Source organism: Rissa tridactyla, chromosome 3, assembly GCF_028500815.1.
Source record: "Rissa tridactyla isolate bRisTri1 chromosome 3, bRisTri1.patW.cur.20221130, whole genome shotgun sequence".
Lineage (NCBI taxonomy): Eukaryota > Metazoa > Chordata > Aves > Charadriiformes > Laridae > Rissa > Rissa tridactyla.
The window spans coordinates 13,316,332-13,340,549 of NC_071468.1; the positions used below are offsets into that span (position 1 = coordinate 13,316,332).

Genomic DNA, 24,218 nt, shown 5'->3' on the forward strand with positions numbered 1-24,218 from the left:
ATATACCCAATAAAAAAAATAACACGTTTCTTTTGCCTGGGAGCAATACAAAAGCAGGGGCTCTTGGATCCATGAAAGGGAGCACAAATAGTGTCTCTCCTTTAGGGACAAAAGCGCCTGGGCTGTAGAAAGTAAAAATGCTTTGCTGTCCCTTGGTCTTACCAAGCAAAGCATGCAAAATAGCGTAGCTGAGAAGGAAGGAACTTTTCCCAGCGCAGAAACCCAGTGTGTCAAAAGCACCCTGGTTAGTTTGGCTGGGGCCCGTGATTTCAACACCACTTTAAATATGAAATATTTTTGTCATGGAAAATCAGGATTGCTCATCTCCATCCCTGCTCTAAGGTCATAAAGGATCTGGGGCCATGAACCGAAACTTGACGAGAAGTCATCCCCCAAGAGCCACGTGGTTCATCCCAGCTTTTGGGGCGGATCTTCCATTCAGGGAGTTGGGCTGGGAGGTCTCTGCGTTCCTCCCTTTGAGATGAAGGAGACAGGCACAGATGTGAAGACAGAGATGTCTCGGGTCCTCGCCTGTTTGCTGGTTTTCCTGGCAGGCTGCTGGGGATGCCAGCACCACGCCTGCCGCTGCGCCGGCAGGGTCTTCATTTGTCAGGAGAGCAAGGTGGTCCAGGTTCCCCGGGACATCCCCGCCAACACCACCGAACTGTAAGTAGGGAGATGGGAACAGTTGCAAGCTGCAGCCTTGCTGCTAGCTCTCAAAACAAACTGCTGCTTGGCAAGCCAAGGGTCGGGCTCGCAGGGAGTCGCTCGGGAGACTTACGCCAGCTGTTTGGAGAGCACAGCCCTTCCTCTGACACTTGCTTAATTACATCTCAAAGCTCCTCTCCATTACTCTGATCGTGCTCATTTTAAGATCTCTGTTAGAAAAGATGTGGTACGTTATAATGCAAAACGCAGACTAAATTTTAAACAAGCTTCCTTGGTGCTGTGACAGTAAATTGAAGCATAAAGCCTAAGCTTTCTTTACAGCTTGCTTTAGCATTGTCGAAACGTGTCGTACAACTTGTCTGCCCCAAACAAGTTGATGATGAGTGTTTGTTTGTACTGCGGGTGCTTTCCAAAGGTTTGTGCTTGTTTGCCAAGAAGCAACTTTACGTTTTCTTTTTGAAATCACGAAGGCATTACAGAAAGGACGCTGATAAACATTCAGAGAGCGATCCTCCTCTATCTGAGAAGCAGCACGACTGCAGTTGGGGAGAGTGAATAACAGAAAGATACCATACTGCGTTACTCAAGGAAGGGTTTTATCTGTCTTAAAGCTTCTCTTTGTTTTCCATAAAGTAACGTGAGCAATCCTGTATGACAGCTGTTTTCTGTTCAGTAGCACAGGCGAGCAAAAGAGCTTACGCAATGGCGAGTACGTAACTGTGCAAAGCGATTGTTTTCATTTTAACTTTTTTTAAAGCAAGTTATATCACCCTTTGCCTACACCCACAGCCGTCTGACATCGTTACAACCTAAAGCAAAAAAAGAAAGGAGTAGTCCCAGATAAACCCTTTGATTAATAAGTGGAGTGGCAAGTTTGGAGGGAGGATACAAGGAAGAGTGGTATGTCGCCAATTGGAAAAATATACCCCTGTCCCGATTTTACACACCACAATATATCCGTGGTTACTACCTCCCAGTTTTCTTAGGGTAGACGTTTTGTTTCGTTCAGAAAGAGGAGTTATGCTCACTGAATAAGTAGACTGAGGTAAGAACTTTATAAAAATGTTTGAATTAACCACAAAAGGTCAGTAAAAGTTTAAATCATTCTCGCAACTAGAGGGAAAAATAATCCATCTGTGATTTAGGTCATCTAAATCCTGAGTGAACTGTGTTCCAGGCATACACTGCTAATTTTGTTTCATTTTGCTTTGATTGTTGCTTTAGATTACACAGTTAAGGTCTGCCTTCTAGGGATTAAGAAAAAGCAGTTTATAATTATTTCTGCAAAGAAGTAGAGTTTTATACTGCCCAAAAGCACCTGTTAGTAAAATGGGATTTGTTTGCAGCAGAACCTTGTTAACTTCTCGAGGGTTTGTTGAGGCTGCTGATCTGGGGGCTCCTCAGCACGAGCGTGCCTTCTGTGAAACAGGCAGACTACAACCTCAGTGCCACTGAGAACAGCGATCGAATCCTTTCTTCTGGCAGCGCTGTGCAAATATCGGAGTTGGAATCTCTAAACTTGACTCTCTTCTCACTTAACACCAACTTTTGGTTCCTCAGGAGGTAATTCTGGTCCCGTTCAACCAGGGTAGCCCTGGGACTGCTTTCAGCATGGCTTAAGAATTTGTCCATGAAAACTACGTAGAGTTGCTTTGAACATACTGAATGTTAGTGTTGCTAAATCCAGATCCATTAGCTGAAGAGCTATTACGCGGCAGATAAACGTAGGTTTTTCCTTCAAGGTCAAAGGGATCTAGAAAGGTGTCTTCCTACGCATGTCTCCGCTGAGTGCCCAGAGGGGTGATTTGGGTGACTAAAATAGACTTTACTGGTCCAGGCGCTGTTGCAAATGCACTCTTGGTAACAGGAAAAGTTTGCTTTATGTTTTTTCAAAAAGCCTCAATGAATCAGAAGTGTTTTAAAATCCATGTAGCAACTTGAGCGTAGATGGCCACCATGTCTAAGGACCCTGTATAGGACACAAGCACAGACTTCTTGCTAAGTACAGCTCCTGCAAGGTACATTTTTCACGTAAGAGCTCATTCTGGGAGTGCCGGATGCAGCTGATGTTCATTGGAAGCAAAGGAGGGGGTTTTCTTCAGTACACTTAGAGCTCTTCACCTTCTCTTATGTGGTCTTGATAGCTTTCCTAGTGCCTTCTTGATGTTGAATAACATGCCGGTGAAAGCTTTGGAGAGAGAATAGGAGCCTGATAAGCCTCAAGCACTTCTCCTGTTGCTGTGTGTTTCTGTTCCACTACAGCTGTTTCTTAAGTTGGGACGCTGGCATGTGGCAGCCAGCTCTGTCACTTGGTAAGAAAACTCAGGATAAATGTAAAAATATTGCCCTCAACAACCATTATCTCTGCTGTTTGCCATGGCTGATTTTTTTTTTTTTAACTTTATTTTTTGAGGGTTGGCCACTGACGCATGCTGCCGTGATGGGTTTCTTTGTGTCTGGTTTGCCAACAGCGCGAGCTTGTGCTCCACAGTGAACATGAGCTCTGTGGCATGATAGAGGAGCCGGGGTGTTGCTCCTGGTTGGATGAGCGTCTGCTTTAGCTGAGGGTCTTGCAGAGGGGAGGGCCGGCAGCCTCTTACAGGGAGGGATTTCAGTTTGTACTTACCATGTGGAAACAGAGCAAAGATCAGAAACCATGGGTTTTCATTACTCTTCTTGCTGCCACGTCTACTTTTTCACTTACAGGCCAAAATCTCATGAGACGATAGTCACAGCTTGGTTTGTACCTTGCTTCTTGCAGACTTGCGAGCACTCTGCAGCTGGCGTGCTGCGAATGTTTGCAGGGGAGACTGTGGTTATTAGCTGTTTTGCTTCATAATCTTTGACTGGAAGAGGAGTTGGATGGAAGAATTTTTGGCTTTTATAAATAACAGGGTTTAACCGTTTTAAGCAGTTTTAAAATCCGGTGTCAAGCTTTGTAACCCATCCTTAGTATTCACTAAGATTTCATTTAGTCATTAGAGGTCTTGCTTTGAGAAAGTAACGCAAACAAAAATAACTTGTTCTCAGAATAGAAGGGATTCTTCTTAAGATTTAGCAAACTACTTTAAACAGAAGCATATGAATATCAGCTGGGAACACAACTCAAAATGCCAGGAAAAGCTTAGTCATTCTCTTACAGCAGCCTTCCTTGCTTCTGGGTTGCTCGTCTCAGCAGTGCTTGAAATCGCTTCTGTGGTACCCAGGGAACCAGAAAGCTCTACCCCAGCAGCCAGGTGCAACCATTTGGGCAATAGACTATATCTCTGATTTGGCAAAGCAAAGCCACAGTACAAGACAGCTTAAGAAAAGAGGTGGAAAAGGCTGCTTGGTCCAATTCTGCTTGCAATCCTGGAGTTATGCGAGAGAAATGTTAATATCAGCATTTAACTGCATCCTGCGACTAGTGCTGGGATAACAAGGTATCAGGAAATAAAATTTGATGGTGTTGTATTTGTTACAAAGAGAAACTGTCTCCAAGTCAGTTACTTTCCTAATTTCCTCCTCCTCCTAAACTTTACTCCCTTGATGTTTACCCCTCTTTTGCTGGCCTACAAGCGCAGCAGCCGACAGCTGCGTGTAGATGTTGACCAGTTGGTTCCCTCTGCCTGTTTCCACACCGTGGAGACGATATACGAAACATCTCTTGAGAATGGGAGCTCCTCAAAGAAAGCTTGCAAACTTGGAAATGTGACTCAGCTAATTAAAAGGAATTGTTTAACGTGTTAGCTTGCCAGAGGCTTCAGCAGGAGAGTGGTGCCGGTTTTAGAAAGGAGCAGCTGAGACGACTGAGATAATTGACAACAGATACGGTCCATCATTTGGCACCCATCTGTCAAAGTGCTAAGAGGAAACCGCAGGTAAAATAAATAAGACCTAGGCTTGATCACGTGGTGTTTTGTATTTTAAAACCCATTCTCTGGCTTCACTAGCCAGTTTAGCCATCATCAGAGTGGTTTAGAGGTATGTTATAAAGAGTGGTTTCTCCCAAGCATCTGGAAACTATAAGCAGTGGGGTTTCTTACTTGCCCTCTGCATAGGTGTTTTTCTACAATTGCTCAAGGATATTTATTTTAGACTATCAAGTCAAGGCTGAGTAGATGTCTGACCACTAAAACAGTGGCTGCCTTGAAATAGCAAGTTCTGCGTTAGGTACTGAGTCAGATGTGCTTCCTTGCGGCAGAAGTTGTATATGATGTGAACAGTAGCTGCAACACTTATTGAGAGCTGAAATTAGGAAATTTTTTTATGCTTTCACACTTCAAGTTGAAACTACATTGAAACGTGCAAACAATTGCAGTTTCTTGCTCAGGTGTTTATACCGGTGGAGTGACCTTAATCTAAGGCAGGCAGGTTGTGGGGAGGCTAAAGTAAGCTAACAAAATGAAGACCCATGAAGCTTTCAAGTCCTTGTGTTATGCTGGCTAATCAATCACATATTTAATCAACAAACCCACACCAGAAGGGGATGAGAATATTTGCACATCAGAGCATATTCAGAACATATTACATGCTCTCTAAAGATATTTCTCTTTTTTTTTTTAATTTAAACCAGCTTTTTTTCTGCTAGAGTAGAAAAAAATCTGCAGATAGTGCTACATTCTTCTCTTCCTGAATTTATGATCAGTTCACACTTTGACGCAGAAAGCTATAGAGGTTGCTGTACAATCACTGGCTGTATATTGGTGGAGTGGTCCAACGCTTATGCTGGATTCTGTATTTGACATTTTCATTGCAAGGATAAAAAGAAATAGGCAGAGCATAAGAGAGAAAAAAGAAAAGGAAGAAAGTGACACTAAAGAAGGATAAAAAACTCTGCAGGGCAGATCCTCAGCTAGTATAAATTACAAAGTGCATATCTCTATAGAAACGTCCAGTTTCCAAAGCTTCAGGAGGTTTTCAACGCAAGGAGCTGTGCTGCACGCGATAGGAGTTGCTCTGCAGTGCAGTACTTTCTGCTGGCTTCCTCGTGATGCCATGGCAATAAATACATAGGCATGACTTTCACCTGACTTATAATGGCTGCAGCTTGATGCGTCTATGAGAGATGTACGATCGAGTCTGAAGATGTATAGATGCGTGCATATATATCTGATATATCTTTGAAATCAAAGCGCAGTCACTTAAAATTTAATGGCAAGTACATGACTTGTTAAATCACTAAGCTTTTTGCAGGGACGCATGGTGAAAGCCAAGAATTGATTTCGTGTGCGTGCAGCATTGAGGGGGTACCAGGGTCTTTGCCAGCTGATGCCTTTCTTTGGGGTCAGCTACAGAGAGACTCTCCCGATGTACAACTTCTGGCTTTTCTGGCCGCCTCTGTCTCGTGCACGCACACAGAAACCAGAGGACCCGTGTCACATCCTCACATGTCTCCTACCAGGCAAAATGGGTTCCTGGGGCTGGTCACCTCCATGTCCCACGATATAGCCTCTCCGTGAGACATTTTAGATGTATTCTGCTTCACTTTGTGCAAAGAATGAAAACTTGCCTATTGAATGAGATTGTCATTAATGTTTTTCTAAAGTGTTTGGAAGATTAGACTAGTCGTTTGTAGGTGTTACATTTTCTTGCCTTGAATTAGGGTGTCTTCATCTTGGGTGCCTCCCCATTCAAATCTTGTTTCATGTAATTATAACCTTGGAGAGTTTGACAGTAATGTTATTCACAAGATGCAAGCTGGTAAATACCAAGATTTAGTCTAGAGGCACAGCAAGAGAGAAAAGTCCTGGTAAGATCAGAAATAAGTAGCTTTTAAACTAAAATGTGGTTAAAATGGGGAAGTTGGTAAGCTAGGGGACATTTCAAAGTAGGATGGAGGCCTTTTACATCTCGGACAAGAACATGAATCACAAAACAGACTTGAGGAATCATGAATTCACCGGTGTTATACAGCAGTTAATTTCCCTTTGCTCTGAATGATATGCCACGCAAAACTCTTCAACTGTATGGATGATTTCCTAGCTTCATTTACTCCCCTTACTACAGCTTCTCACAACTCATCAGTTTTCACTGCACAGAATTAAAACGTTGTATTTTAGACTTTGTTGCCTTCGCTTTTCTGATATTAAAATGTATTGACTTCATATCTCATCCCATCCAGGGAGACCAAGACACTTTGGCTCGGGGAATCCTGTCGATACTCAAATGTGACTGTCGCTAGCTGGGAGAGCAGAGCAGAGTTAGAGCTATAGGGGAAAGTTCTGAAGAGTGTTTCTAGGAGTTTGAAAGACATTAAAGGGCTTATGTGTTTCTGTTGTGGTTGTTCAGCTTCGACGGGTTGCCCTCCCATCCCTTGCATAGGGAGTTTGGGGTATTTCTGCAGAGGCAGATGCAGGAAGGGCAGTGTGTGTGCCCCTCGTGCTCTGACCCAGCGGGGTACAAGCTGCTGTGCTCTAAGAGCCTCAAAGCCAGGACAACTCATTCGTTATCCCTGTATCTGCATTTGTCCATGCAATATGCTTTCAGCTCCTCACTCAGGCTTATAAGTGACAGCTTGGGAATTTGAGTTAATCGTTTTCTGGATCTGGCTCTTAGCAAAGTCATATCAGGATTGCAGTCCTGAAGCATAAAGCTTATTATCTCCCTCAAAGCCCAGGCCATGCCTCTTAAATTAAAAAAAAAAAAATTAAAAAAAAACTTCTCAACTCCTCGATCTTCTCAGCAGCATTTCTGAGGTGTAACAGAGATCTCCAATGGAAGATGTCTTTAAAAGCTCCAAATGGAATTCCTCTAGAAGAGCATCACACACAAAATGTGTTGTCTGATAAGCCACCAGGAAAGTCTGCTGTGCAGCTCAAGGGCTTCCTTTGTAGATGCCAAGGGGGTCTCATGGGGCTGGCATGTCGCTGAAAATAGTGGGTATGTGGAGAGCTTAACAAGGGTGAGAGAAGAGAGTGGATGAGGGAACGCCACGAGAACGGAGAGAACAGTTGCCCAGAAGAGAGATGCCAAGTGAGTACACATCCCGCAGGGCATAGCTGCTCCGAGTGCCAGCGGTTGGTGTGCAGGAGGGCATCCCGCAAAGCCAAACCAAATTATCTGGCATAGCAAAGAAAAATAAACAAACCTGTTAAAGGCCCAGCTGAGGACCGCAAGAAATCCATGCAAAGTTCAACATGCCTCAATCTCTTCTAACCTGATGGCTTTTTAGTTAGTTCTGCTTAACTTTCCTGAGTGTCCTTGTGCCGGCAAGCTAGAAGATAATTGAGGTAGGTTCACAGCTAATTTAAATTATCATAGCTTCGTTAACTTCAGTGGAAAGAACCAAGTTCATTTTCACTGTCTGGCGATGAGGACCTCTGTCAGGCACGTGTTGTTCATTTTGGCAGCAGCCGATTGGTAATTAATATGTGTGTGTGTTTGGTAAACAAGAAACTTTGGGCACAAAAGACAGGTATTATTTTTCATCTCAGTCTATTAGTTTTACACAGTGAGGGGCAAGCACTTTGGTAGGAAAAGTCACTTTTCTTTGTTTAAGAGCTTGACCTTTTCAGACAAAACCTGTAAATTATTTCACACACTTTGCCTATAGTTTGATTGGACTGCTCTTATTAGCAGTGAAATTTAACTCATTAAAATGAAGCTTATTTCAAATTATAGGTCAGAGTCAAGCCTGGATTTCATACAAGAGTATAGAAAGTTATTTCTTCTAATTGTCTTGCATACACTGTAATAAGGAGCCCATTTTCTGCTTTTACTCGGGTGCAGCTTCCTTGATTTTGGGTGTCTAGAGTCAGGAAAGCTTGTGATTCGTTTGCTTTTTCTTAATGTTTTCCTCCAAACATCCTTAGGTGTTTCAGGAGCTTAGCCTGGAAAGTATGGATGCTTCTTATCTCCCATTACCTTATCAAGCCACACAAATGTATTTGCTCCTGGTTAGCTAAAGGAGAATTTACAGCCTGTTATTATAAGCAGAGGGAGATATGTTTCTTAGTGAAATGCCTTCAACCCAACTCAGTATGAGCAAGTCTTTTTTTTCCCCACAACTATATTTCCATAACTTTTGAGCTTTCTGAGCCCCTCTCTCCGCCTGGACTATCTAAATAATGCTATATCCTTGACTGTAACATATTCAGACCTTGCTATAGACAGGGCAGCCTCAATTTTTGACATATGCCCGCTGGGTGAGCTGCGGGCTGAAGCTTTCACCTCTGTCTGCTCTCTTATCTACCCAAGAATGCAGTCACTAGTCAGCATTTTAGCATATTTGCCTGGAAATCCCGTTTTGTGAACACCTATGGAACATTGCTCTGGTAACGGTCCTACTGACATAAAGTTTCCCCATAGCACATGTGAAGATGTACTTTCTGATACGAATCCTTGTCTAAATACAGTCAGTTAATTGGAATTAATTTGTAAATATTTATTTGTAAGAAATCTGTGAATGTTCAGTGGTTTTCCAAAACCACCATGAGCGTAAACATTGTAGTGTGGAAAACTTCCAAGTTTTCATTGTTTGATTCCTCTTTTGTATGAGAGTGGAGCAAGGAGGGAATATACTTTCAAGTTATGGTCAGCATATTTATTTTATTTGAAACAGTAGTGTGCAATGAAGAACTGGATTGACTGCGTAAAAACTGGAAAAGGAAGTGGTGCTTGTTTTGTCAGGAGAGTTTCTGGTGTCCTGCATTTATGATCTGAACATAAAACTGTGGAATGCAGTGGGATACTCATAAAGCCTCCCCTCACCCTTACCCCAAAGCCAGATCCTACCCAAAGGAGTGAAGGGAATGGTGTGCATGCACACCCCTGCGCGTGTGCACAGCGTGCCTGTGCGTTGAACCTCTTCCTCCACCGGTTTGGCTTCGGGCAAAGAAGATGAGAATGGAAAACAGCAGCATGTATATGTAGCTGGAACTGATAAAACCACCAAGGTTCAGGTGGGAGAGCGTAGCAAAGGAAGCAGGGACCGTCTGCCTGTCCCTTTGTCCCAAAACCAGGAGCACGGGATGGGAAGAAGTGATACGTAGTTATTTGGGGTTGGTTTTCTTCACTGAAAAGGGTTGTCACGTGGGCAGGCTAAGCATTGTAATGGTTTTCTTTACACACCTTCTGAAAGCCTTTTGATGGTTTTATATCCTGTGCTGTGCCTTGTGCTTAGAAATGATCCTCGGTGTAACACTCTTCCCTACTCTTGGCTTTGGGAGGGCTAACTTCAGGGTAAGCTTTGATTTCTTTTTTCACTCGTACTGTCACATGACACAAATATATTCGGTTCCTGCCTTTACTAGCCTAATAAGAATTTTTGAGGAAAGAGCCTTTGTCAAAGGGCACCCTATTCAACGAGAAGCGCTCATGGCCGTGAGAGCCACAGACCCTCACCGAGGCAAGAAAGCAAATCTGGCTCCAGCAGTGGAAAGCACTGCCCATGCTGCTTTCTCTGGCATCTCCAGTCTCTCCACTGCTGAAAAAAAGGACCACAGGTCAGCCAAATCCCGTTTTTCCTTCCTGTTAACTACTAGAAAGCAATCAATTCTGCAGAGTCTTTCCTCGGAGTCCAGTCTCCCAGCAGGAATATTTATAGACATACAGAATATTCTGAACAAGCAAGGTGTAAGGAGAGGGGCTATAAACGCCCCTGCTATGGGAAGACAGTGGGTTGATGCTAAAAAAACCTGCCTTGTCCCTGAAGTTTTCTTTGGCCAACAGAGCTGCTATGGAAATTTTTGCTTTTCTTTTTTTGTCAAGTGGAGAGTCATAAAAGAAGTACAGACTGTGTCAGAAAATGACAGCAAAACAAGAAATGCCCCGGCAGAACAACAACTCTCTCTAGGTGGAATTACCGGTTTGGGGAAATTCTCGCTGTATCTGAATCCCAGGAGCTGTAATTTTCTGTCTGCAGTATATTGTTGCCATGGCAGATGAAGCCCAGACCTCATTCCTCAGTGCTTTGAAATCGGTGTTAGTGGCCCCTGTGAGGGAATACCCTACAAGAAAATCTAGGGTTTGATTCCACCAGCGTTTGTACACATCCTAATTGCTTGCCCAAGCAGCTCCGCTGCCTTCCAGTGGGACGAAGCGCAGGTGTGAAACTACCCATCTGTACCTATTTGCAGATTCAGGACTTTGTGCTATTGCTGTAGACAGGAAACCACTCTAGGGGAAAATAAAACGGATGTGGAAAGAACAAATGAAATAGGTAGCCAACTGTTTAAATTTATTTTAAATTATTAGGGGAGATTTTAATTGTTTTAATGAGCCATATGGAGATGATAAGATTTTCTTAGGGCTCACAAAGTTTTCTATAAATATTAAGAGATTTCACAACATTTCTGGTGAGTACGTAAACATAATTTTATCCATTACAGAAGCAGCAAAGCTATAGGATGTAAAGGACGAGTAATCTCCCAAGAGTACAGGGTAACAAATCAGTGGTTTAGCTGGGACTATAGCCCCTTCAAGACCTTATTCACCAGACCGTGCTCCTGTGGCAATATATTTCCCTATACAAAAGAAAAAAAAAATTACCTCTTGCACCTTCATATTCCTTTCTAATAACTATTTTTCATCATGGGAAGGCTTTATGCTCAGCAGCACGAAACACAGTTCTGCTGCTGTGAATCTCCGAAATAAGGCAGTACAAAGTCATAGCTCTACTACTTTTTAATGTTTAAGTGATGCGTATACAGTTTCAGGGGTTTTTTTCTCAAATATATTTTTACTGATGTGGTACCTCTGCGTCATCACCTTTTCCACTTTCTTTATGTCTCTATTTTTCTTGTATCATTTTCTGTCACTGTATTAGAAGAGCGGCATTTCACAGTAGTGTTACGGTCAGTAATTTAAAGACAGCTGAGGTGGAGATTTTTGTGGGCATTTCAATTATGGATAACTGTTGGCTCTGTTATGGTCAGTAGGGCTGCCTGTGGAGCACTAATTGGAAGGTTTTCACCCGTTTGTGAGTTTAGCTACTATCTGTGTATGTCTCCTTAGCTAGAACCCTTCACAAATGCATGAATGACATATCTACAGGAATTATTTTTTTTATATATATTATTCATGTAGCAAACAATATTACTTTGGATTCCTTCTATTTCCGTACATGTTATTGCTGCCTTATATTGGTGCGGCTGAGCATATTGCATGGGCCCACCGGGTCCCATGAGATCGGGTTGGGTTTTGATCACTTTAGTCTAGAAGTCAGAGCACGTCCATCCCGGGCTTTACAGGAGCACTGCAGGGGCTGGACACTCAGGCCCAAGTCCCCACGAAGCGCCCATCGAGGAGCGCTTGCCCTTGGACCTATTGATGCCCTGATCTGGTGGGGACAGCCTCGTAGCTTCGGGGCTGTGGACCAGCAGCAGCTAGGGCTTTGCCATTTTGTCTGTCAGAGGTATGAACGCTGTCTAGAAGAAACGTTCCAGCGGCGCTAGAAAACAGGGAGACTGGCTCTTTGTTCAAGGCTTTGAAAGACTTTATTTTTATTTTTTTTTTTTCCCCCTCCACGTCAGGCTGCCAAGAGGCGGCCTTGGTTCTAGGTATAGATTCATCTGTTTAGCGTCCTCCAGGCTTGAACGCACGTAGTGCTGGTTATCAGCGAAAATAGGGAATGAGGCAGGGGGTGCTTCAGAAGTTCCTGCTGGCGCCTCCTTGAAGATTTTCTGCATTCCACAGAAAGCTTGTTAACCTCTGCTTTAGAGGGGTGGCAGGCTGCTATTTTTATTAGCAGTGCCTTACTTGCCAGCTAGAGTACATCTTTACAATGTTCGTCATATAAAGGAGTTTATACATTTCTGTAAAGTGCCCTATGCTAGTATCCTACTTATATGAACAACAGCTTTGGGCTTCAGCCTATGTTGCGTAGAAAGAACACTCAGGGTTTTGTTAGCCTGAAGTCAACTGATTCAGGTTGGCTCTTGATCCTAGAAGCCCACAGTCCCAGAGGCCTTAATCTTCAATAAGATGTCAACTGCTTTCCTTAAAACACTCCAAAGAAGGAAAAAAGAGCACCTAGACTATATGGAGGTCTACATTTCACCTTGACCATCAGTTATAGCAACAGTGTAGGAGTTTCCATGGTGTTGAGTTCCCCCAGTTGGAAAGTCCTTTTCCAGTGTCAGTGTTTGTATTTCAGCAGCTGCTGTGACAGAAACCCATGACCGTGCTTCCTCTGTTAGCCTGCCTAACAGCATCCTTCCAAGTTATACTTAGGCTTGCATGGTCATCTGTATGTTCTTCACTCTTGTTGATCTTATTGAAGAGGTGATGATGGCAAATCCTTTCTGGAAAAAAAAAGGTGTCAAACGGATCACTAACTATTCCATGCTATCTCAATTCTGAAATAGCAGTACTCATTATGTCAGAGGCTACTTCTGCCAGATAAAGGGATAATCAGCTGAAACATCTGCGTGTTTCAGAGGATTACCCTTGAGTGAAGGAGGAAGGAAAATCAAAAAGCACACACAAAGGCAGACAATATGTTTGTTGTGGCTTTCTATACTTTCACCGCATGTTATTTGCTCTTTTGTAACTCAATATATGGGCCCTAAATATTGGTTTGTTGAATTATAACAACAGTAGCACTTAGGCAAACGGCAACTTTTGCCAAAAGCGGCATAAAACGCTCTTTTAAACACTGCAGTCTTATAAACAAAGCCCTACGAAATAAACATCCTTTACAACTGTCAAACTCAGAGCAAACTTTCATTTTCTCATTGCCGAAAGCATGCTTCAATCTGAGAAAGTGAGAGAGAATGACCACTATCATGCCTACTCTTTGAACAATCTATTTGCGAGAATAGATATGGATGTTACATTAAAAAAAAAAAAGTAAAAAAAAAAAAGTGGTGGAATAGCGAGATGAAATAATCAAAAGGGCTGAAATAACAAGCACTACATCTAACCCAACAGGTCAAGGGGTATAAATTAGTGGCACATTTTCTCGACAAAGTAATCAACTACAAAATTCATACATTCTCTCCTTTTTTTTGCAAGACCAACTCGTCTTTAAAACTTGAGACTTTTTACCATGTAAAAACAGAGAAAAAAAAAAAAAGGAGATCCTGCAAGGAAGCTGCAATTAGTATATAGTAAAGTAGTGATGCAGACCTTTGAAATTAACCTGAGGGAAAACGTAACAATTCTGGAAGGGTATGTGTGAAACTTTGCAATGACATTTCGGGTTCGGTGGTGTTGCTGACTGTCATTTTTGCTGGCCTTAAAGCAAAAGCAAACATGGTTAACCAAGCCTCTTGCCGCGAATTCCATCAGCCAGATAAGACGTTCAGCACTTAATGTACAGTACATTGGCTGATTGTGGATGTCGCCGGAGAAGAATGTGAGGCCAACTCATTTTTTTTGTTACAAACTCTGATCGGGACGATTCCATCTCCGCATAAAGAGATTATCATTACGTCGCTGATTGGTTAACCTCTGTTCCCATTTTTCAGGCTTATGCATGCGATAAAAGGTCCATCCAATACATGATGAAATATCAGTGGAAGAGTTCCTGTTGATTTCCATTAGATTGTGCCATAATATTGGGCCCAGTCTTTCACTGCATCGCTTTAGCACATGGTCATCAGTACTGAAGTGTCAGCTAACAAAAGCCGCGGAGCTGTGGACGTTTTTCTCACGTGACGCGTGGATAGCTGTGTATATAAAAGGAGAGCACTAGACAAAGCCAAGTTCTTATACAATTTACACCCCCTTAATTATCTTCTGTCACAGCGAGTTATCATTGTTTTTAATTAAGCAAACGTCCTTAAGACGGGCAAGATGTGCTGCTTCATGCTTTATCCCTGCTGGAAATGTTTATTTCTGTTTTGAAATTTTAATATGCAATATCAGGGAGGTGGAAGGGAGAGGAGAGGTTTCAAGCACCCTGACATCCGGTACTGTATATTACGTTTCCCTAACTCTGTCCTCAAGGTGAACAGTCAAGATAAGGCAATGATCTGCAGCCCATCTAATTTGTTTTTCCATCATTTTCTTAAGTTGTCGTATGTGCAATAATCATTACGGTGTAAGTGACACTGCTGGGAAAATCAATTCTTCCTCACTGAATAGAAAATAACTTACACTACACTTGAATCATAATTGATATTTTGTTTATTTTGTCGGCCTCGCAGCTAACTGCTGACTACTTTGGCCAAGAAAGGTCTGCGTGTTCTGGCAAAGGCACCGCTTGCTATAAAACGTAACGAAATCTACTTCCAGTTGAAACGTAATAAAAGCCGCTTATGGATCTACACTGAATTTTCTGTCAGATGTTCGATATTATGTCCTTGAAGATTAAAAAGTCTCTGAATATTTATTAGCAAGATGGAAGGCTATTCCAGATAGGCTTTGAACCATGCTCATCACTGGGGCATGTGAATGACTTTCAGTAGTACATCTGTCATATCTTCTATTATTGTAAGATTATTATTCCCCTTTTGCTGTTTATCTATGATTCAACCACAACAATGCAAAAGACTCTTACGTGCTCTATGTGGGCACAAAGCCCACGTAACTGATGCCAGCTTTTCAACCTGAGGATGAACGGGAGTTAGCAGAGGTTATCAGCACCGTGCATTGTTCTCACACCTCTAGGGTGTCATGTGGTGTGCCAAAAACCTCTTCAGTTATATGGTATATGACAAAATAAATTCAGGGCTGGTAGTTTGTACTTGGCTAAATTTTAATAAGAAAGTGATATGCGGGGGGGGGGAAGGGTTTTTTTAAGTGCTTTACTTTCCTGTGCAGTACTCGTGCTGCAGAGCTGATGTTCGGAGTGTTGAGGATGAAAGCCCTGCGATGAAAGGGGAGCTCATGGTGATCTCCTGGTGATGAACAGTAGAAGCCCTCCACGTGCAGGCCCAGGCTGGTGACCTGGAGTCCATCTGAGACTTGAACACCTGTTTGGAGCCGCAATATGCTTTTCCTGGGTTTCATTATGGGGGAAGGAGGCCCCATGCGGAGCGGGGAACCACGCTGCTGGCACACTGCTGCTTGGCTCCTTGGTGACCCGGCCCCGCGTCAGCGGACCTGGCCCTGGAGCGAGACACTGCAGCTTCCCAGGAGCAAAGTCACTCTGGGAAAAACAAAACAAATCAACCAACCCAACACCAAGAGGAAAACAGGGTGCCTGCGTGCAAATGCCCCCTCCCATTGCCAAAAAACCTGATTGCAGTTAATGACGTGCCCCTCACTCCCCTCCAGTGGATAATTCTTGGCTGACTGACCGGGGGGGAGAGAACTCCTGAACACTCTCCAACACCCTTTCCTAACTTAATTTCTGGAGAGATACTTTTCCAGTGATTTGAACAAGAATCTCTTCATCTGAGCGTTGAATCTCATATATAATGAAGGATACTTTGTGCTCGTTTGCCTATTTGGTTCTATCCTCCCTGTAAATTCATGCATTTATCCTCGGGACAAAGGATTCATTTCCTGATTTATTTCTTAATTTATTTTTTTTTTTTCCTGTTGGGGAAAGGAAAAAGAAAGGGAGGTTGTGTTTATGTTTGGATAACCAGGAGCATTTTCAGGCTCGGTATCCAACTCCGCGTACAGCTGTTCTGGGAGAGATACTGAAAAGCTGCAAGTGGATTCTTGTGCCACCTTATCTCGTTTAGACAAGAGAAGACACCCCTTGGCTTATAACGATAAGCTACAGCCTTGATCGATTTGATCTGTGCTTTTGTCCTTCTTCATAATTTGAGCTATTGATTCTATTTATTAAAACTAATTTAAAAAACACAAGCCCTGAGTGCTCTGCTGTTCCAGATCTGGCTGCTCTGGGCAGTCTGATCTGAAGCTAATCCATTCACTGCTGATTTATTTTCCCTCTGTTTTCAAGCAGAGTTCTGTTCGGTGTTTCATTTTTTCGTCCTCTGTTTCTCTCTGAGAAGAAAGACATTTAATTTCACACCTCCAGTTACAGCAGGGGGGGTCTAGATTCCTTTTTCTGATATATGAAGTGAGCTCAGGAAAGTTTACCTGGCTCATATTCAGGCAGTTTTTGTTCGGATGGTGGCCCGCTGTGTATTGTTCTCTATTGTCTTTAATCAAAGCTCTGCCTTTATGCTAGAAAAGAAACCTGTGCACTTGTTTAAATGCGGTCGTCTTGCCATATTGGAGTTAACGGGATTTACCATGTTCCTGAACGAAGGTCCAGCAGAGGAAATCCTTTCCCTTCTTCTTCCAGGGAAGCACGGGTTTGTCAAAGAGCTTGGGGGATAGTTCTCTAAAAATAAATACCTTTATTCAGACTTAGAGAAATCAAATAAAGCCCTTACTATTAAAAACAGATAAAAAATAAAGCCTTAAGCAGCTAGGCACGTTTTAGCACCAAGCTGGATTTGAGTCTCTGGCCAAGGATCAGCATTTAGTAGCATTTATTTACTGTCAGTGCATTTTGCTCGTGATGTTTTTGAAACCTTCTTTCGCTTGGTTTAACGCAATTGTTTCAATCTTCAACCTCCAAATTCTTCAGGTGGTTAAAAGCTCTCTAGGAGTCCTGCTTGAGCAGGGACCGCGTGCTGTGCCTGCTGCGTCTCTCAGTGTTTGCTGCCGTACCATGTTCTTTCCCCAGTAAAAACACTCACAGTCTGTTCCTAATTTGTCCCGAGGCCTGCTTGGTCATCCTCTCACTCTACAGCCTGTGGTTTCTTGCGCAATATGTCATAACTATCAGCTGGAATCAATCAGACAAAACATAAGCCTAGATATCGTCATAAAGAAAACAGGCATAGGGTAATAGCCTCCGAAGCCTTCGTCTGCTTTTAAAAACGCTACGCTGTACTTCAGAATCAATATGGACACAGAGAGATGGAGTCAGTATTGCTGAATATTTCTTTGTAGGTTAGAAATGCCTTCTGTAGTGCTGTAGGAAGATACCTTTCTTTTGACTTGAGAGCCACAGGTAGGGTATTGATTGAATACTCGCTGCAACCAACATTTAAGCAAAACCCCAGCTGTTCCAATACGGTAAGAAAGCGAAGCCTCTCTGCTTGTTTACGACGCAATCTTGCCCCAACACTTCACAGAGATGTTCTATAGCCCGGCAGGGATCTCCTGCCGAGTGGTCAGCAGCTCAAATTTGGCCCGTCAGCACCAACCGAGTGCATGCTAGATCCTCTTTCCACGCTCCCCTGCCTTGCTCCCTGTCCCCCGGGCAGGACTATAGATAGCCCAGCAGAGGCAGATGAGCGATCACTTTTTCCACTGTAGGAAGGGAGCCCCTCCTTTGCCTCCTCTCTCCCTGCAATATGAGCCATGGCTATGGTAAAGCAGATCAAGTATCCTGCGTACAACAGGGATTCTGAAGAGCTGCCAAGGGTAGAGTAAGACTAGGGCAAGTGTTTAAGATGTATTACTACAATACTCCACTAGCCTCCAAGTAATTCCAGCCCAGGGGATTTCCTGAAATTCTTGGTGTTTGCTTAGTAACCCTAAATTATCTCTTCTCAAATTATTTGTACGTTCTACCCATGAGCCCACATCAGCTTCTTGCATCTAGGCAAGCTGCATGAAGGAGTTCTGGCAGCCCGCGTACACTGCCTGAAGAGCAAGGTGTTCTTTTTTGCTTTGACTCTAGCTGCCTGTGGCCTTACCTCTGAGCTTTATTAATGGAAGAGCTGATAAAGTATCAGTCCTTGCCCACCCTCTCCAAGACATTTTGTAGACCTTTAGCATCCCTTTAAGCGTTCCAGGCTGGAAAGTCCCAGACAAATTGGTTATTCCTCTTATGGAAGCCAGTTCATGTCTTTGATCAGTCTTATTGCCCTTCTCTTTACCTTTCCTAACACCAGCGTACTCTTTTTGAGATTAAAGGGATCAGAACTGCACCCTCTATTCAAAGGCTAAGTGAACCACTGTTTTTTTTACTGTAGAGAAGGGGGAGGAAGGTTTTAGAAAAAGAGTGCAGCTAACAGGTCACACAAAGCCCTTAAGCATTTTGAGTACTATGAGCCTGAGTCTGGCATATAGCCCACCTCCCAAAGTGGGGGAGGACAGTAAGGCAAAACTTGAGATTTCACAGTGGCGGTGCATTTCCCCTTTTTTTACAAAGATTATCAAAATGACCTAGCAAAAGAATTTGTGGAGACCTGAAGCATTCTTGTAAAATTTTTATTATTAAAGAATGATATAGTGTTCTTGTCGCATTTATTTTGGAAATGTCTTGTAGAGCCAATTCTGTGCAATGAAACAGGAGTCTGAATGCGGCACTGAAAACATGACACCTGATTCAGTTCTGCCCTTTGATCTTCTGGCAAAAGGAGGGCTCTAATCCTTTAATTGTTTTAACCTAAGGAGCAACCCCTTCTTCTGTGATGTACAAAAACTTGTATTGGCTGTAAATATTGAAGAATACTTCAATGCGTCGCTCTAGACAGAGGTGGCCTGCTTCTGAGGGTGCCAGGATAGGTGATGTTTGCTTGTGCTGAACTGGGTATGTCAGGTGGCGATCCCCATTTTGGCAGAGCTGTCCTAGGCTGGCTGTAGTTCAGGTTCTTTGCTGCTCTGATGCATATCTCATCAGAGAGGTGTGTGTCTCTGCAGCTCTGCCTGGCTCAGGGACATCTTGAGTAGAGTGATATCTTGCTTTCATGTATTTATTAATTTTTTTCTTGGTTGTCTGCCATCCTCAATGTCCCGTAACAAAGAGTTGCGTAGCTTAACTACATGCTGTGTGAAGACAGAGCACCTCCTGCTTTGTAGATCTTCTCACCCAGCTCTTGTTTTACTACCCTCGTTATCATACGTGTTTGGGACCTTGCTCCTCACTCCCCTTCCAGATCGCTTATGGCTATGGTATGCAGGCCCCGTGCGGTTCTCCGTGGGATGCCATTCATGACCTTCCCTCACTCAGGTACATCTGTTATATCTATCCTTGTTTCTTCCAGTCAGGTGTTATCCAATTTTACACAAGACGTTGCCTATCACAGTCATTTAGAGGCCTAATGGAAGGATGTGTACGAAGGGAGCAGAAAGTCTAGGTTTCATCCACTGAGGATAGATGTTGGAAGGAATATATTTTCCCAGGCAAGCTCTTTCTTAGAGGTCTTTCATAATCTGCAGCTGTGCCATAAGCAGGTCAAGTTTCTCCTGTCTCTATTTCACTTTTCTCTCACCCTTTTCAGCAGGACCATGTATGTTCATTATTTTTAAGTGGTCCGTAGAGGGTTCACGTTCGAGAAGCACTCTGAAGGTGAAAGCGCTAAGCACGTCTTTATTCTGACTGTAAGCCAGTCTTTCAGTTGCCAGTGTGGTCAAGCTGGCATCTTTCTGAAACAATAATACTCACTTTCAAATGCATTAAAGATCCATGCTTGACACCAGCGCAATCTTTGCACTGTGTGTTACTGGGAAGAGACCTGTCAATCTTAAAGGAAATAGCTCAGTTAGTATTTTTAAGGCTACTGGTACACTAGCTGCTATGCTGTATTTATTCAGGATCACCATTGTAACATCTGAAAGTAAATCTATGGCTAGTGGAAGGTAGATAGAAAAAAATCAGCATTTGCAGTGGCAAGCTAATCCTTGCTAAAATAATGGAAAACGTAATGTTTGGGGGGATTTTTTTAGTACAAGGAGAAGTAATAAGGATTCCTGGCCTTGTCATTCCCTTTATATCAAATCAGTGAAGTCTATGGGGAAGAGATCTCAATAACCGAGAAAGACTGTGAGGGAGAAGAGATGCTCTCAGGAGAGTGCAGGATGAAATTGAAAGAGTCTATCCAGCTGCAATTCATATCCCTGTGAATGTTTCCCTCAGCCATCTCTAATAGATGAGCTGAGAAAAGTTCTTGACGTGGAAACCGCGCAGCTAGGAGGAGCACCAGTGACATGGGGAATGCGTGGTGAGCAATGGCGGTAAGCGGAAACGTTTGCAGGACTTGAATAAAAAGTGCAAAGTGTTGCAGGTTGTACTGGATAAACCTGCTCTTGGCAGTTGTCATTACAGCGCGAGGACTCTCCAGTGCTCGCCGGAGCCCGTTGCTCGTGTTAACCTCATGGGTGCTCCCCTTCTCAGTGTGCTGGGTGGTTCATCCTCGTGCACAGGCAGCAGCACTTCCAGGAGCCACCTTCTGCCTCCCTGGCAGTAGTCAGCTGAGACATCCAGACTAGAGGAAGGTACGATGAGAGGGGATGGATTAGTAGGAGGTTTTGCTTCTTTGCATGGTGCTAGAGTAGCAAAAGGCGGGGATTTTTCACCTTTGTCACTTTTAGTCTTATTTCAAACCGTAATTATCTGAAATGTAAATGCATGCTTCAGTGAGTGAAAAGAAGGAAATGCTCCACTCACCACAGTGGGAGAGAAGTGGGAGCATATGGTATAGGCCCAGCATATTTCTGGGTGTCAGTATAGTTATGTCAGCACAAGCCTAGCTGGTGCCCTGAGAACAGCGGAGTACGTGCCGTTCACATCCAGGACCCCTCCTTCGGGAGATGCTGTTTTCCCAAGGCTGCCAGTGGAGTTAGCTGTGTTTGGCACACGCGCTGCTCTTTGGAAAATACAGCACGTATTAGATAGCAGAGACAGTATTTACTTTTACAAAGCTCATACTCAGATCCAGAGGAAAAAAAAGAGTACAATCAAGTCTCCAGCTGCTATTCCTTAAATTGTTTCTGTCTGCTGTGTCTTCAAGGAGTATCAGATATCTCATTACATCCTTCAAACAAGCCTTTGGATGCATCCAAATTAATCCAAATGTTTGGTGGGGACCCTGTTACTTATTAGGCTTTGTCTGCTAGTTAGGGAATGTAACAGCGAGTGTCTGTCTTTCTTTTCATTTTAATATTCTGTGATATTTCAGCTGTGTCCCATTAAGCAAGGTAGGTATAGTGCCTATGAGGGTATGGATGAGAAAGGAGGTAAAAAGCTCACTAACTCTTTCTTATGAATTTGTCAAGAAAGATGCAGTGACAGAGGTAAGTTATTTGGTGTTTTGCTGAACAACGATGGTTCAGCAAGACGTTTTGCAGAAAAGCTTTCTCTTTCTCTTTTACCTTCACTAAGGCATCCAACCCAGAACTTAAGGAATTCGGTCTCTGGACAATTTGTCGCAGTCAATAAAAATAGCATCATGTGTGGAGGGCCTGCCAACATAGAAAGTCTTGAGGTCTTAGAGGCAGAAACACTACACACAAAGAACGCTTGTCACCTTTCTGCTGCGACCTCAACCGGTGAACAAACCACTCTTCTCTCCCTGCTGCGGAATAAGATCTTTTTTGACACATTCTTGGGACAGGAAAAGAGTTGAAGTGGCCAGCTGTGTGTGAGCAGGATGGCTATTCTTGCTCTGAATCAAAAGAGGGGAAGAAAGTTTTGAGGACAATACCTGAAAAGCCCCCCATCCGGCTGGACTGTGGACGCTTTCCATAACCTTATTTGCCTTGAGAAGTTACAGACAAGAAAGAACACAAAGTAAAACGCTCTGTGCAAGAACAAAATACCCAGTTCTTGTACAATACTCCTTTTGTTAGGAAAGTACGCAGACATATTAATATAAATAGATGCAACACGGAAGGTGTGCTCAGTGTGAATAAATTTTTAATGGCTCCTCACCATAAAGATGGTTGCAGACATCAAGGTCAGATTTTAAGGAAGTTGCACATTTATCACAGACTGTACATTTCTCAAAGGCCCGTGTGAGTAAGCTGTGGAGAACGAGGATGTGCTCTTCTAGAAGTAGTGTAGTGTCTTACAGGATAATCGATACTAATAAAGTATAGCTATTTGTAAAAATAAAGCAATCACTATTTTCTGGCTCTCTGTAACCAGGAAGGGATAACTTCATTCACTCGTGTTATTTATCTTACACAAAACACTTTTCACAGCATGCCTTTGACATTAATAGAAGCAATTTCAACTGGGCTTTCAAGCTTACTGCTGGCCTTTTTTGTGGGTAACTCATTCCAGGCAGTTAAACTCTTCCCGGATGCGAACATGATAACTGTGATTCTGCTCGTAGGCCTAAAGAGGACCTGTTTGTTGTTGCAATTTGTGCTCAGTGGCGAACCTTTTTTTTTTTTTTTGCCATGTGTACGTCCTGTAGAGGAGTCCAGAGCTCCAGCTTTGCTTTGCTTGAGCTCTGGGCAAGCTTAAAGAAAGGAGGAGATCCTTCCTGCGGAGGCGGCATTGCTTTGCGGTCTGCTTTATCTGCTGCTGGGGGGCAGGACGTAAAGTTTGCCCTTTGACTTGCAGCCCCCCGGATCCACTGAAGGGACCAACGTCCGCGTGTCAGAGGGTGCCCGGCTGTGGGTCTGCTCCGGGCAGATGTCGCTTGTGTTTGTTACCTGTCTTGTGCGTTACTGCTACTTGCGCCTAAAGATTCAACAAAATTGTTGGACTGACACTTTTCCAAATCAGTTGACGTAAGGTCTTGAATAGTCACAGCTCTGTTCCACGGCGTAAAGCAACCCAGCCTAAGTGCAGTGAAGTAATTGCATTAAGTGTAGACCATCAAACATCTCAGATCAAGTAAAAGTCCTGATGTAGCATCTGTTTTTCTGATTGTGAATTTTGCAGTCTTACCTTTTTTCTTTTTTTCCCTCCACCTTCTGGGTGATTTTTAACCCCCCGTCTCCAGCTTCATCCCACCCTATTCAAGCAGAGGTATTTAAAAGCATCGTGGAGCTTTATTTTTAACTGCCTGCATGTGTGACCTCGGAAAGAAGCTATCTGCAGCGTCGTGGGGGGATGTACAGTGTTACTGAGGACAGTGTAGTCTTTGTCCAGAAATGAAAAGGGTATCAGTGCTAAGACTAAACATTCCATGGTTTTGGAAAACTAAGACGGGGGGGCGGAGGGGGGGTGGCTTGGGTAGGGGGCAGTAAGCTTTACAAGTATGTTGCTTAACCACTTTTGCAGTCTTTTAGATGTTGGTGGTTTTTTTTTCTCACAACAATTTTCTATCCTTCCTTATCTCTCCTTATCAGCTGTTAGCTGCTGAGGGGCCACTCTGTGCAACTTATTAGCTGACCTAAGCAAGGTCTTGGGGGAAAAAACAAATCCCACAGCAACTTTGCTGTGTGCCTGTGTGAGCAGCATCACTGCTCTCCTGGGGAAACCGGCATTCTCTTATCCCTGTTACGGTATCGTGGGCACTCTGCAAGTGAGATGCCAACAGGACATCAGCTGTGGCAACTTAAAATGCTTCCCTTCAGCTTTTTTGTGGCTGGCTGGCATTACTACGCCGGGCAAGTCCTCACTAAATTTAGAACAGGAATGCCATCAGTACTATTCATTATCCTTTTAATCTAATTCAAAAAAGAAAAGGAAATTGATTTTTAAGGGAGGCCACTGGTAAAGATTAAGGAGTCATTTTTCACAAGCTACTGCACATACTGCCTTTTAGATTCAGACCTGCAAAGCAGACAGGCATGGCTAATAACTTTATCATTTCAGTTCTAATTGTGTTTACTTTGGCTGTACATTTCTTTGTTTAACAGCACACAAACCACAGTAGTTTCTTTCTCAGAGATGCCCCTTACATCGCTCCCTGACCTGAAGAGATTCCCGAGTGGCATACCTGAAAGGAGGACGTGTGCCCTCACAGGGCTATCCTGCATTTTTTCAGTCAGATAAAAGAATGGTTTTCCCTTGCATTGCTGAG

General features: G+C 43.3%; 1 protein-coding gene across 4 annotated transcripts in view; it reads left to right on the plus strand.

Moving 5' to 3' along the window:
- Positions 1-472: 472 nt before the first annotated feature.
- FSHR (follicle stimulating hormone receptor) overlaps positions 473-24,218 on the plus strand; it is a 90,018-nt gene continuing 66,272 nt past the window's right edge. For 2 of the 4 annotated variants that reach the window (XM_054197208.1, XM_054197206.1), the window contains exon 1: positions 482-666. In XM_054197208.1, coding sequence (XP_054053183.1) covers positions 482-666 — 185 coding nt within the window. Of the gene's footprint in view, positions 667-24,218 lie in introns of all 4 variants that reach the window. The other 2 variants (XM_054197207.1, XM_054197205.1) reach the window with 2 other exon arrangements.